Below are 13428 nucleotides of genomic sequence, written 5' to 3'. Positions count from 1 at the left end.
GGGAGCGGAGAAACGCGCGTCTTTCAGTGCTAATAATGTGGGCCAGCTCGCGCGGTAAACTTTACCGTCTCGTTACAACTCTAAAACTTGTTTGGGAGGCCCCAGGCTCGGCCTCAGGAGGTGTCCCCTTAACCAGTCAAGGAGGTTCTCGCACGCACTGAGCCACGCCCTAGCCAGACGGTTTGATCCTAGTAAGTTTGTCTGCATGTAACTCCTCACACACTAAGATGAAGGGGAAATAACACCAAGAAAAACGTACATTAAAACTGCGCGCTATCATTTATTGAAAGTTTTTCATTGGTACAGCTTTTTAATTTGTCATTTGCTTTGATCAGAATTGAAACGAGTGAAAAAAACTACATCACTTAGCTATAAAAAGAGATGTGGAAATATCATCATCGAACAAAGAAATTTAGTGAATATCTTTGTGCCCTTGCAGATAACAGATGTACAATGTACCACAGTATATAACCCGCTCGTACAAAGCCATTTTCTAAGTTCTCAAATAATTGCTTGAAACATTCCCCTTTGGTCCTTTGGGGGGCTTTTCCTCATGCGAAGCATAGAAATAAAAAAATGACTTCTGAGCGCTTACGCATTTTGCTCTCCTGTATTTCACACTGAAACTGATTTTTCTTCTGGAGTTTAATCTTTTAACTCCCACAAGTGATTAACAAGTAACTTTTCTCTCTAATCTCCATACATTATTCAACAAACAGGTAACGAGAATACTCAACCTTATCAGTTAGAAGTGGTCCGCTATCCTGATATATCATCAAATTCTCGAAACTAATTTGCAAGGAAATGTGAAGCAAGCAGAGGGGAGAATTAACGATCAAATCCTGGGAGGTAAAGGATTAAAAGGTTTTATCTACTGCTTCTGATACAATTGCCTTTAATTCCCAAGTTGTTGCGCCTTCTGTTTAAAATTACAAATCAGTTCAAGTTTAATGGCTTCGATATTTATCCCGAATTCTCTCGATGTCACCACAATGATTTGAAGACGAACTCAACGAGAGTCATCAACCAACGTACAAATGCCAATGAAACATCAGACCATAAGCTTTCCCTTAAACAAAAAAACTAGGACCTCTGATATCATGCATCATCAGAAATATCAATTTCCGTACAAGGCAACATACTAGAAGTTTCTCTTTCAAAAAGCTGCCCGCGCCTCTATTACTTCTTCATTGATTTTCGTATTAATGCCAACCTCTGTAAGATAAAAAAAAAGTAGCAGACAAATATCTCAGAAACAAAGTAAAAACAAATCCAATCAATGATACTTTCAAACGAAAGTGGTCCCGTATTAAGGAACTCTGCCAAGTCAGATTGTAAAACTGAGAGAGACTGGGGCGGAAAGGAAACTGAGATAAACAATAACCAATACATAGAAAATGTTGTTGTTTATCGTGGTTTCAAAGTATTTAAATCAACGTTTAATCATTTGTCTCGCGATATAAGTGTCAGGCTAATCAATTGTGTATTGATCGCACGATTGATTAGCCCAACTTTTTTGCTAAAGAAAACCCGCAAGAGTCTAGGACACCTGGGCGAGCCTCTGCAGTCACTAAAACTAGATAATAACTGTAAGTAATAAATTCTGAGAAAGGAAAAAGTGCAAAACAAAAGCAAAAAAAAAAAAAAAAAAAAAACGAGGACAAAACAAAAAAGGCAAAAACAAAACAAAAAAAAAAGTAAAAGCGCCATGCTAAACACCTAATCAAAATCTTTTTAAACAAGACTAGGTTGGCACTGTTTTTGTAGCGAGAATAGGCCTTTTGCAGTTAGAGATCACGTGCTTAGATACCGCATATAAACGCCATACTGGAGAGCAAGCACTCCAGTGATCTCAGACAAAATAGAGATCACAGAGGTCTGCATTCAAACAAAGAATACAGCGGATAACATGTTAAAGGTATCCCAATTCGAGAAATCTTGTAAGTTTTAATCAACAGTTTCCTTGGAGTGTATCAGCGAAAAATGAATTTTGGTGTGATTTTGCTGCTGATACACTCCGGGGAAGCTGTTGATTACTTCTTACTGGATTTCTCGAATTGGGATACCTTTTGACCTGTTATCCGCTGTATTCTTTGTTTGAATGCAGACCTCTGTGACCTCTATACTGTCTGAGATCACTGGAGTGCTTGCTCTCCAGTATGGCGTTGCTATGCGGTATCTAAGCACGTGATCTCTAGCTGTAAAAGGCCTATTCGGAACAATTGTTTTGCACTGACCTGTTTGTGAGCTTCTGTAGTGGCCTGTTTCTTGAACGGTCGAAGTTCATCGCTGCCAAATCCAGGAATCCACATGTTCCAACACCTTTCTGTAAAATATGCACAGAGCAACCAAAACAGAAATATTAACAAAACAGACTATGCATACTATTGTCTCTGCTGCGTTGATCATGCTCATTTTAATTTACTAAGCCACAGTTCAAATATGATATTCATATATTCATAGTCGTGCACTCGTGCGTTTATTACGAGCCAACAAAATGACCAGCTCCCAGCTGGCTGGTTAGCTCAGTTGCTAGAGCGCTATGCCAGTATTGCAGAGATCATGAGCTCAACTCCCGTACAGGCCTCACTTTAATTTAGCATTAATTTCCACTCTTTCTTGAGTAGTGTTCACAACTTCGATGATCCCTCTTATCTTCATTTATTAATTAGCAGTTCAAAGCTATCATATTCATAAATTCACAGTCGTTCACTGTACATATTATCGGGATGTTAGTTCATTCCAGGGAACCCCCCCCCCCATCTCCAAACATTTTGTCATGTTTTCTTGACAGTTTGCTAGTACCCATTTATCCTCATGCGGGGGGGGGGGGGGGGGGGAAAGGAAGAGGCAATACGCGAATAAAATCTCTTGCCTAAGGCTGGTTTTCATTAGTGACGGAGTCGGAGTCGTAAGAGCGCTTATGACCCAGTGAAAATCGTAAAGCGGAGTCGTAAGCGGAGTCACAAGCTCGACGGAATCGGAGTCGGAAAAATCAGAACGTTCCCATTTTCTTCCGATTCCGCTTATGACTCCGTCGCTTACGATCTAGTGAAAACTGCATTGTCGGAGTCGGAAGCGGAAGAATAAATCAATCACAATGCTCGATTCCAGGCCCGCGAAAGTACAAATTTTGGCGCCAAAGACAACAGGGCGGACGAAGAGCAACTTTGGCTCTTATTAATCATTATTTTGCGCAGGGAGAGACAATGCAGGAATAATATCGTTCGAAAAAGAAAGCAATTTTGGGTTCGTGATATCTATCGACGTCGAGCAGCCTAGGAAGAGTATGCTAACCTCGTCAGCGAACTACGACTTGGTGATCGTGAATCGTACTTTCAGTAGGTTCAGTTCGAGTATTTCAACTTTTAATTTCGTAATTTTACCGTCAAGCTCACACGTTTAAATTTGTAACGGCTATTTGTGCATTTTGGAAAGATGGAATCGAGGATTGTGATTGGTTTATTCTTCCGCTTCCGACTCCGACAATGCAGTTTTCACTAGATCGTAAGCGACGGAGTCATAGGCAGAATCGGTGTTCTGCTTCCGACTCCGTCGGTTTGATTTTCACTAGATCGTATCGCTCCACGCTTCTGATTACGACTCCGACTACGACTCCGGCGCAAGTGGAAACCAGCCTTTAGAGCACAACTCAAGGAACCTTGATGGGGCTCGACCTCAGACTTTTTGATCGGGAGTCCAGCTTAGCAACCATGGAAGAAGCAAGTCTCTTAATCTTTACTCATGCACTGTTAATAAAAATACGGATGGGAATAGTCTAATCGTGATTGAAGTCTGTGGATTACAAACCCAGGTGCAGCTGAACATCTCGTACTTCCAATGTGTTTGATTTCCGATGCTTAGCAATCTGGCACGAAGCTGTCACGACACTCTCTATGAAGTCATCTGCAATCTGCAGCAACAGCTGCAACACAGAAAACAAAACGAGTCTTAAAATTTTTAAATGATGTTTCCCACGGTAACTTAACCGTTTCACTCTCAAGATCTAATACGAAATTCACCTTACTTTTTGCCATACATTTCTCACAATGTCAGTACTGAGAATTTGGTTTTGTGCCGTACCCGTACAAGTTCGCCAAAAAGGTTGACAGGTATGGAGTCACTAAATACTGCAACCAGAACGAGTCTCTTCGATTTTTTTGTAACAAAGGAAAATGCTTTGTGTTAACCTTTTGGCCAGGAATTTTAAAATTCCTATATTGATCAAGCTTATCTGGTCAAGAAGGCTGAAAACAAGAATTTTGCCAAAGTTTACCCATGACGACGTCAAGCTAGGATGATAACTCGGATGTACGATGAACAATCAGAAATAACGTGCTGTTTATCTAGTCTAAGGTTGTGCACAGCAGCAGTCCCCTACAGCTTTGTTCATTCTTTGTTTGGCACCATCACTAACCTATGGAGTTCTTGAAAGTAACTAACAAACAACACTTGCTTGCGACCTTAAAATACATAAAAAGAGGAGAAAACTCACATCTTCAACATCATCATCCATCTGTTCTCGAGGGTCAATCTCGTGAAGTAAGTCTTGCAGTCGTCGTTTGGTCAGAACTTGGTTCGGTGCCGGGCTGCTGCTGTCCCCTCTCAGGGTTGTTCCTAAAAATGAAAAGTAAATTAGATAACGAGAAACAATTGAGGACTTAAAACAAAGGGCGAGAGATAGCGTTTCAATTGATAGTCGTAAAACTAAAAGCAAACTTTTAACCCCAGCCAATCACAAGAAAGGTCAAAATCTCAAGGAACCAATCAGAGATCAAAGTAAATACACGCAGACTTCCTCAAGTGTCAGAAAACAGGAGTGAACAAATCGTGATTGGTTGTAGATTTTCATTTGATGAGCCCTGAGGAGAGCAAAATGAGATTCCGCCTTTCTTTCGGCACTCATCTGAAATTTCTCAATTATGCAGTTTCTAAAGTAGCTGTCCTTCAGAAGAGACAGAAGTTTGCGCGTCAGTGACGAAAGATTTGGGGGTAAAGTTGTTAAATTCGTGGTACTCTAGCTTAAAGGAAGTGAAATATAGCTACCTCTTCCTATCTGAGTTCGACGTCTGTACTGTAAGTAACGAACCGAGTTTGTTTCCATTTGGATTAAAAGCCCAAGCGCATACAACGAGGGCCACAAATCCGAGTGGCAAGAACGAGATTCCGTATCTTACAGTAGGGACGTAGAAAACGAGATTAGTAAGAAATTTCCTTGATCTCTTTTGGCGACCCAAACAAACTTTTCAATTTTGGTTTTATGAACTGAGTTGATAATGTAAATTCGCCACCGTAAAGATGTTTTAAAGCTGAGGTTTCGCTCTGACAAAGAGCTAACGCTCCAAACGACAGCTCTGAAACTTTTTACGGTGGTTAATTTACATTATTAACTCAGTTGATAAAACCAAAATAACCTTGTTATACTCCCCCATCGACGCAGCACCACGGTTTACTTAGAAACTTTCCCCCTTTAAAACTTTTGAGTTTGGCGGGCTGTACGGTGAAATACGGCCCGCTAAATTGACCAATCATGGCGCCGCACTAACTGAGAGATATAAAATAGTCATAGACTATAATATTACCCTACATAAAAAACAAGGTCCAGTTTTTCTTTTGTCACTTGTTTTATTTTAAAACAAAGAGACTTGACTTCACGAGGAGACCAACTGAGACATATATGACAATGGTTTGGATATTACGAATCAACCAAAAGTTACTCTTTGTTTCAGAAAGAAACGAGGGTTGTTTCTTCAGACGTCCGACCTGTGAATTCCTACTCAAGAAATACCATTTCCTTCCTTTTTGGATGTCTTTTCAAAACCCCATGCTCTCACCATAATATTGCTTTCAGTCAGAACAAAAAAAACAAAAAAAAAGAAAAAAAGAGCTCATTCTCCATGCGGAAGTCTCAGACAAAAACTGTGGATGAATGTCAGCACCTACCCCTCCCTAACCCAAAATGAACGCTGACTTGTTATTGACTGATTTTGGGCTAGGGGAGGGGTAGGTGCACGGTTGCTCAGATACTGTTAATGATCCAAAACTACTTTTAATAACCCCTTTTAGTCCCAAGATCTCATTGACAATACTCCTTACTGTCCGCCATACAATTCTTATGATGTTGGTTCTGAGAATTTGGGGTTAAATCAACTAATAATTCCTTACTTTATATTTTTTTTTTATTCTCATCACCTGTCTATTTGATATTGTTTCGACATTGTAAGGAGAAATTCACTCATGAGAGATAAAGGGTTAAATAACCTTTTTTTTCGAGAGGACGATAAGGACGAATAAAACCGTAGGCCCCGTCTCCTGCAGGGTTAGGGGTAGGAGACGTTAATTTCCCACGCACGAGATTACTGTGTGGTGGATGTCCTCCCCGGGCTGGGATGGGTGGGTACAAAGGGGTTAGGTGTCAATTGGGACGAAAGTTCTGTTCCTTTCTCCTGCCTTTCCCGTGGTGAACAAATTAAATTCCTTAATTCCTAAATTCCTAAATTGTATATTCCAAGGCTTTAAACAAAAGCCTCCCTCTCTGCTACCTTAATTTTCACTTGATTTTAGTTACAAAATTTAAACAAACTTGTTCCTTGGGCCTCTCCCTCTCCTACTCCTACTTTCACCAAATGCAGTGAGAAAGGAGAGGGGAGAGATTCAAAGATTTAAGTTAATATATACAGCCCTCACCAGCAGCTTGTGTTGAAATTCCTTTGGACACAGCAGCCGCTATTGGTGCTGGTGCTATGTTGGTAATGTGTCCTCCAGATGGTACAGCAGCAGATACTGTACCGGATGGAGCCAGAGTGATTGGCATATGAACTGGTGACTTGTTAGGGGCTAAATGCCTCTGTAGAGTTACGGTCTGTGTCACGCCTGAAGCCACTAAGGGACAAATCAAAAAACAACAGGGAAGGGGTCAGCTTTGAAAACATGATGAAAGATCACCCAAACACATTGTTTGTTATACCCAATGCCTTCTCCTTTGCAACCATGGTTTGGGCTTGACAAGCAAAATACTCTCTGACAAGGACATCTTTAAGTCCAACCCAACCACTTAAACCATGACACACTTTATGGTGTTTATGGAATGACTTTGAACGTGTAGGCTGCCACGAGACACTATCCTCGCATTGTCTATTTCTACTCAGAAGTACTCTTGAAATGGGTACCAGCCTACTTGCTTGATACCTGTACACGTTTTCATCCTGAGTAACTAGTTCCAAAATTTCATTTTCTATTGCTGTTACTTACAGGTTATATCAATGTAAGGTCAGAGCTCATTTTCACATTTTTTTCCAGGTCATTCAAGATGTTGAGGTAAAAGAAAAAAAAGAGAAAAAAAAAAAAAAAAAAAACAGAGAGAGAAGTTTGGGACTTTGTCAGCTTTTGAACAAATCTGATTCCATAAATCTGTACTCTGATAAAGCACGCTGTTTCAGCCAACCAACCTGCTTCATATAGAAACATAAATAAAACCAAACCTTGCATGGGTCTGTTTGTGAGAGTGACCGTAGGTTTAATGCTTTGTCCTGGTTGTGCTGATGCAACAGTTCTGACTGCTATCTGCTGTCCAGGTGCTAGAGTCTGTGTAACTTGAAGAGTGGTAGGTTGAGGTGACTTCACTGTATGTTGAACTGTAACTAAAACAGTTACCAAAAACTTTTAAACTGCATGGATATTTGAAAATGTTTTATCTTAATTTAGAAGATTACTTTTACCACAACTAATTTTTCTTAGGGGTTTGCATCTTAATTTTCTGATGTAAATGCAAAAATGAGGCAGGAACTGAACAGTGTTGTTTTCCACAAATTTAAAGAAAGTTGCTGAGAATCTCAATTTACTTTTTTCAACACAAGGCATATTATATTTTAGAAATGAAGACCTGAGCAAAAGAACCAACAAAATTTCCGCCAACAACAGAGTAGTCAATTTTTATTGTATCCGAGAATACTGGAATCATGAACAGAAAACAAAATTCTTTACATAAACTGAGTGAAGGAGTGAATAATTATAACCCTACATAAAAGAACTGGGAAATTAATGTCCTCAGCATTTTCTTAGTTTGAAAATACACACCTTGAGTTGCTAACGCTTATGTTTTGAGCATTAGCCCTACATCAAACACCTTGTGCCACTATTTTCAAATAAAATAAATACAGTAGAACCAAATGTGAATAAGCATTCCTTACCCCCATCTGCAGTTCTCTGAAGCTGTTGAATGGATGCTGGATTGATGACCACATTTTGAGGCTGAATTGGTTGCAAAGTAGTCGTCTGTGGGAGAATAGTCTTTGTGGCCAGTGATGCCTGACCAGCAGGGATCCCACCAGTCACAGTGGTCGCAGGAAGAACAGCAGTCTGTTGGTTTGGGAGTGCTGTGGTTGCAGGGGCAATCTTTGTCATCTGCATGGCATTAGGTGTGGCAACATGAGTGATAGGTGTCAAGACCTGAGTGACAGGTGTCATAACAGTTGTTGTTCTCATCACAGCTATCTTGCCTTCCTGCATTGCCTTTCCGAGAAAATTGATTTTAAAAAATATGAAGTTTATATGTTCTCGTTTGCAATTTTTTTTTACTTATGACTAAGATGCCTTTTAACTGAAACATGTCCTAATTTACTTTTATATCAGAGATCTAAAAAACCAGTTTGGAAGAATTGGAGATTCATTCAGTGTTGGCATATATGTGTTTGCATACATGTCTGTGCGATTTTCTTTTTGTACCCAAGCTAGAAAGAAATAACAAGCTTTGAACTTTTTATTTGTTTTTCACCAAACTGCTAAGAAAAGACTATTAAAGAAATCAAGACACCCAGATTACATTCAAAACCTTATTAAAACAATGTTCTAGCTGATAATTAAAACCAGTAAATAAAACATGAATTATGTATTGCGACTCTCTGTATGTTTTGGGTGCTGTCTGAAGTCATGTATTTAACACCACTTAACATCAACAAGGGATAACATCAATTGTCAATAACCATTAACAATACCCGTGTTGACTGTTGTCTAATATTAGAGAATTGGTTCACCCTTATTGTGTGTATATGATGTTTTATGATATAGCTCACACTCAACTTGAGCTCTGATTGGTAAAAAATCTAATGTTTACTATCAAAATGAACCTATAGAAACTGATTGAAACATTTTCCTAGAGAAATGGTGTACGTGGGACAAATTTCTAGACTTTAATTTTAACTAGACACATAACTGCGTGAACTCGGGCTTCTTTGCTTAGGAATGTTCACTAAGGCATGTAATCTGACAATTGTATTGTATTGTAATCTTTATTTAGACACGATCAATTCATCAGCCTATAAAAATACATATCACATATGCTAAGATATTTAAAATTACAACTACATACAATAACACTAAAGCTGTTTTCCGTGAATGCCGTGCGTTAGACTTAAAGAATGTCATTGATCTTACGTTTAAATAACCCCAGAGACTCTGTGTTCTTTATATCACATGGTAAACTGTTCCATAATGTGGCGCCATTGTAGCTAAAGCTTTTTCTGTAATAATTAGTGTGCGGTAGTGGAACATTAAGCTTATTTTCAGAGTCCCTGAGGTCATAAGCAGAGTCACGCCACGTAAACTTTGAACAAGAGTGTTGTTTAATTTACATTTTGACAAATTTAAGCCCAAATCATGTCCTTTGTTTTCCTAACTCCCCACCACTGACTGCATGTTTCTTTGTTCTGCTTGTTATTATCAATGCATAGGAAGTGCAAAGCGCTGCGCAAAAATGTTATCACAAAAAAAGAAAGAAAGCCAACTCATTTCTAATACATGTAGATCAAAATTGATCACTGAATGCTAGTCTGAGTAGATGTTTACAACTTATTTGGCACACTGCTTTTAGAATAGCTCAAGTGGTGACATGGATATAAATATGAACAAAGAAAATAAACATATAGCAATAACAATTATTTATTTTTAACAATTTTAAGTCTTCAACAATTCTTAAACATACTTTTTACTGGAAAAATTGAAAACAACTACCTGAAACAATATTTTAATTATAAAAAAATATAAGATAATAAATGAGATGCAATTGAAAGCAAGTCTGTTAAAAAGATAAAGTTGACAACTGTTACCCTGTTGTAAGTCAGATAATAATTGACTGGAACATGGTTGTTATTGTTCTATTTTTGTTTTGTTTCTGCTTTTCTATTTGTTTTGTATACAAACACAACATACCTACATAGTATGGACCTTCCCTTATTTTCATTTTGAACTGTTGAATACATGAATCTAAAGTTATATTCTTACTGTTACAGTAATGTTGTAGGTTTCTTTGCATCTCTCAAGCAATTCTTGTTTTCTTAAAGAATCCATTGTTTTGTATTTTTCTGCTTGTTTGTTTAACAGTTCTTGTTTCTTACCAGTATCCAATGTTTTGTATTTTCTGCTTGTTTGTCTAATAGATCTTGTTTCTTAACAGCATCTACTGTTTTGCATTTTTGTGCTTTTTTGTTTAACAGGTCATTTTTCTGAGCAAACTGCATTGTTTTGTATTTTTGAACTTTTTTCAGTTTATCATGTTTGTTTGCTGTATCCCTTATTTGCTGTTCATCTAATAACATTTTCTTTTTAGATGGTTCCATTGTTTCAGTGTTGTTCATTTCTCTGAATTTTCATCAACTTTTTTTCTATCATTTCTATCAACATTTTTACATGAACATGTTACAAACTGTAATGTGTATTGTCCTGAAGATCTATGTTCACTTTGAATTTTGCAAATGACATCAACAAGTGAAGGTATGCCATTTATGCATTTAGTGAACTGAACTGGTGGTATGTGACTTTCAAAGTATACTAACAAAGAATAAACATACTTTGACCTATTTGTGGATTTTAAGATACTACTGATACAAAAAGATTCAAAACTCATCAAAAACCCTGTACATTCATTGTTTAGAATACCATCTTCAAGAATTGATTTGCTTTGTCACGTATCTGACAATACTTCACATTACTCATTTGAAACTAGTAAACCTACTTCATTTCCACAAGTCAATTGTTTTTGGCAAGTCCCTCGTTGAAAACTTTTCTTTTAAAGATAAAAGATCACACAGCCTTTTTCCACAGTGTACAATACTAGATAAAGTATTGGAATTCCAATAGCTGGATGGTTTTTATTTTAGAATAACAGATAGAGTAGATGGCCACAGAACAGCTTTGATTGCATGAACTCCTTAATTTCACACATAGTGTTCTGACAAATTATGCCATTTTGAACTTCATTTTCATCTCTTTTACCTCGAACATGTCATTGTTATGTATACTCTTAAAGTATTGTGCCAAGCTATTCAAAGATGATACTTCTGGAAGCACACAAGTACCTTTCAGATGTCCTCTACCATATAAATCTCTTGCATGAGAATCAAATCTTTTAAATCCCACGTCACCTTTACAATAAATAGCAACAGCAATGCACCCAACTGTATGAAGTTTTTGTAGTCTTCAGATATCAGTGATTCAAAAGCTCTTTGCAAAGAAGAACAATATTGATAGCCCTGTATTGTAGTTTCTTGATGCACAGTACCAATGTAGCTTTCATTGTAGTGCAGTTGATAGTTAGCATCAAACACATTCAGCATTGTTGGTAATTCTGATAGCATTAAGTAGGACTGTCTAGCTAGCTGAGGCAAACTTGAATACAACTGATTCCCAATACTCATAATTGCAACAAGATCATTAGTAGAATTCCTTGTTTGCTAGAGTAAATCAAAGAATACAAACTCATTGGAACACATTGTTGTCCTACATTTTGTCCAAATATCAACTCATAACCTTGACTATAAGGTGTTGCAACCGTCTTGCTAGGGTCAAAATACACTGGAGTAGAACCAAGTTTGTTTTCTATATCTCTGCTCAACTTGAAATCACAATATTTTGTTGCAAAGCTCTGAGTCTTGCAAAGACTTGTCAGTGTATTACATGAAAACAATGACAAATACTGACTTAGAACTATACGTCTTAACATTATTATAGGTTGATTAAATTTCTCAGAGCCTTTAAGTGTAAACTTTGCTTTATCTTTTTGTTTTCTAGCTTTCACATAACAATACAATTTAGATGATTTGGATATAGTCGAACCAATAAGTTCGTAAACAAACATCCTAACTTTTCTGCTCTTGTTCTTCTGTTCCATAGTTTGTATAGGTATTCTACTTGGTTCACGATCACGTCTAGATACTCGACAATGCACATGGATAGGTTTTAAACTTACATTAGATAGTTCAGTAGATAGCTCATTTGATATAGCATAGTTCTCAATAGAAGGTTCACTTAAAAGTACTCGCTCATAAGTTGATCTCTTGTAAAGTTTGTGGACCGACCCATTCCGAAAATGCTCAACATCTTTTAGTGTGGGTCTACCATGTACAGCGTGTGCTTTTGCATGTAGTTTGAGCATATGAGAAGACATATTTACCCTTGAATCATGGGGCATCTTTCTGGCTGCCATGATAATCATGTGCTTTGAAGCTTACTTGGGTATATACTTCATGATTGAATGCCATATAGTTGCATTCTTACTTCACAACTGAAAAAGCATACTCAGCATATGTGCTTTACTTGCTAGATTGCGTTTTGTGTCTCAAGACAGAAAATAATTATGAAGCCCAATTTATAACTTGGTTTGGTGGAAACAGAGAGAATGTTTTTGAACACTGAAAACAGTAGAAAGATTTTGTTTTTCTTATATTTAATATCAAGTTTTCTTTTTGAAACGTAGATTAATGACTTGTTTGTGCCATCTATACCTCTATTATTTGCTGCTCAGTAAAAGTGAAAGAACTAATAATGTTATTACAGAATTTGAAGTAAGGTCCTCACAATGAAAATAAATGTTTCCTGTAAAAATTATACAACTGACCTTTATTTCAATGAAAAAGCAGCAGAAAATATCAAAAATTCCTCCTGAGCTTGCAAACTTTAGAAACTTTCCATACAGATTATCAGATCAAAATCACTAGACAAATTCTCGGTTTCAAATTTCACCTATATTTATGTCATAAAAGTAATAAACTACTCTTTCACAATAAACCACTCTGCTGCCCTTTGTGGTTTACAAACTTTTCTCATGTTCTCCCAACATCCCATGTAGTTTATTCGGCTGGTAAACTGGTAGAAAATGTTGTTTATTACTTAAATTGGTCATAGTAAAGATACAACAATTTATAAAACTAAAGTGAAACCACCAGGTGCAGCCAAGTGGTTTCATAGCAAAGTTTTGAACATTGTCAATATCATTTCTATGATCAATGAGGTGAAAGACAATGAAAAATGCAGTCAATCTGTTTTTTTTTTTTTTTTAAATAAATTATAATTAAAATTTTTATGACAGCTTATGCACCAAAGTTATAAGAAAATCGTGCACTCCTCACATGATTGAACATTACTTTGTTGTGAAGG

At 37.3% G+C, this 13428-nt stretch overlaps 1 protein-coding gene across 4 annotated transcripts in view; it reads right to left on the bottom strand.

The window, feature by feature from the left end:
• Window positions 1–256: 256 nt before the first annotated feature.
• LOC111342062 (uncharacterized) overlaps window positions 257–13428 on the bottom strand; it is a 15805-nt gene continuing 2633 nt past the window's right edge. For 2 of the 4 annotated variants that reach the window (XM_088729346.1, XM_088729349.1), the window contains 7 exons: window positions 8190–8511; window positions 7482–7640; window positions 6688–6882; window positions 4496–4617; window positions 3811–3925; window positions 2238–2326; window positions 257–1215 (listed from right to left, as the gene is read on the bottom strand). In XM_088729346.1, the coding sequence (XP_088585472.1) occupies window positions 1180–1215; window positions 2238–2326; window positions 3811–3925; window positions 4496–4617; window positions 6688–6882; window positions 7482–7640; window positions 8190–8511 (1038 nt within the window). In that variant the 3' untranslated portion in view covers window positions 257–1179. Of the gene's footprint in view, window positions 1216–2237; window positions 2327–3810; window positions 3926–4495; window positions 4618–6687; window positions 6883–7481; window positions 7641–8189; window positions 8512–12445; window positions 12494–13428 lie in introns of those variants that run through there. The other 2 variants (XM_088729348.1, XM_088729347.1) reach the window with 2 other exon arrangements.

Source organism: Stylophora pistillata, chromosome 8 (assembly GCF_964205215.1).
Source record: "Stylophora pistillata chromosome 8, jaStyPist1.2, whole genome shotgun sequence".
In the NCBI taxonomy this organism is placed as follows: domain Eukaryota; kingdom Metazoa; phylum Cnidaria; class Anthozoa; order Scleractinia; family Pocilloporidae; genus Stylophora; species Stylophora pistillata.
The sequence above is the reverse complement of the archived record's forward strand: the minus strand, read 5'-3'. Positions and strand labels throughout refer to the sequence as shown.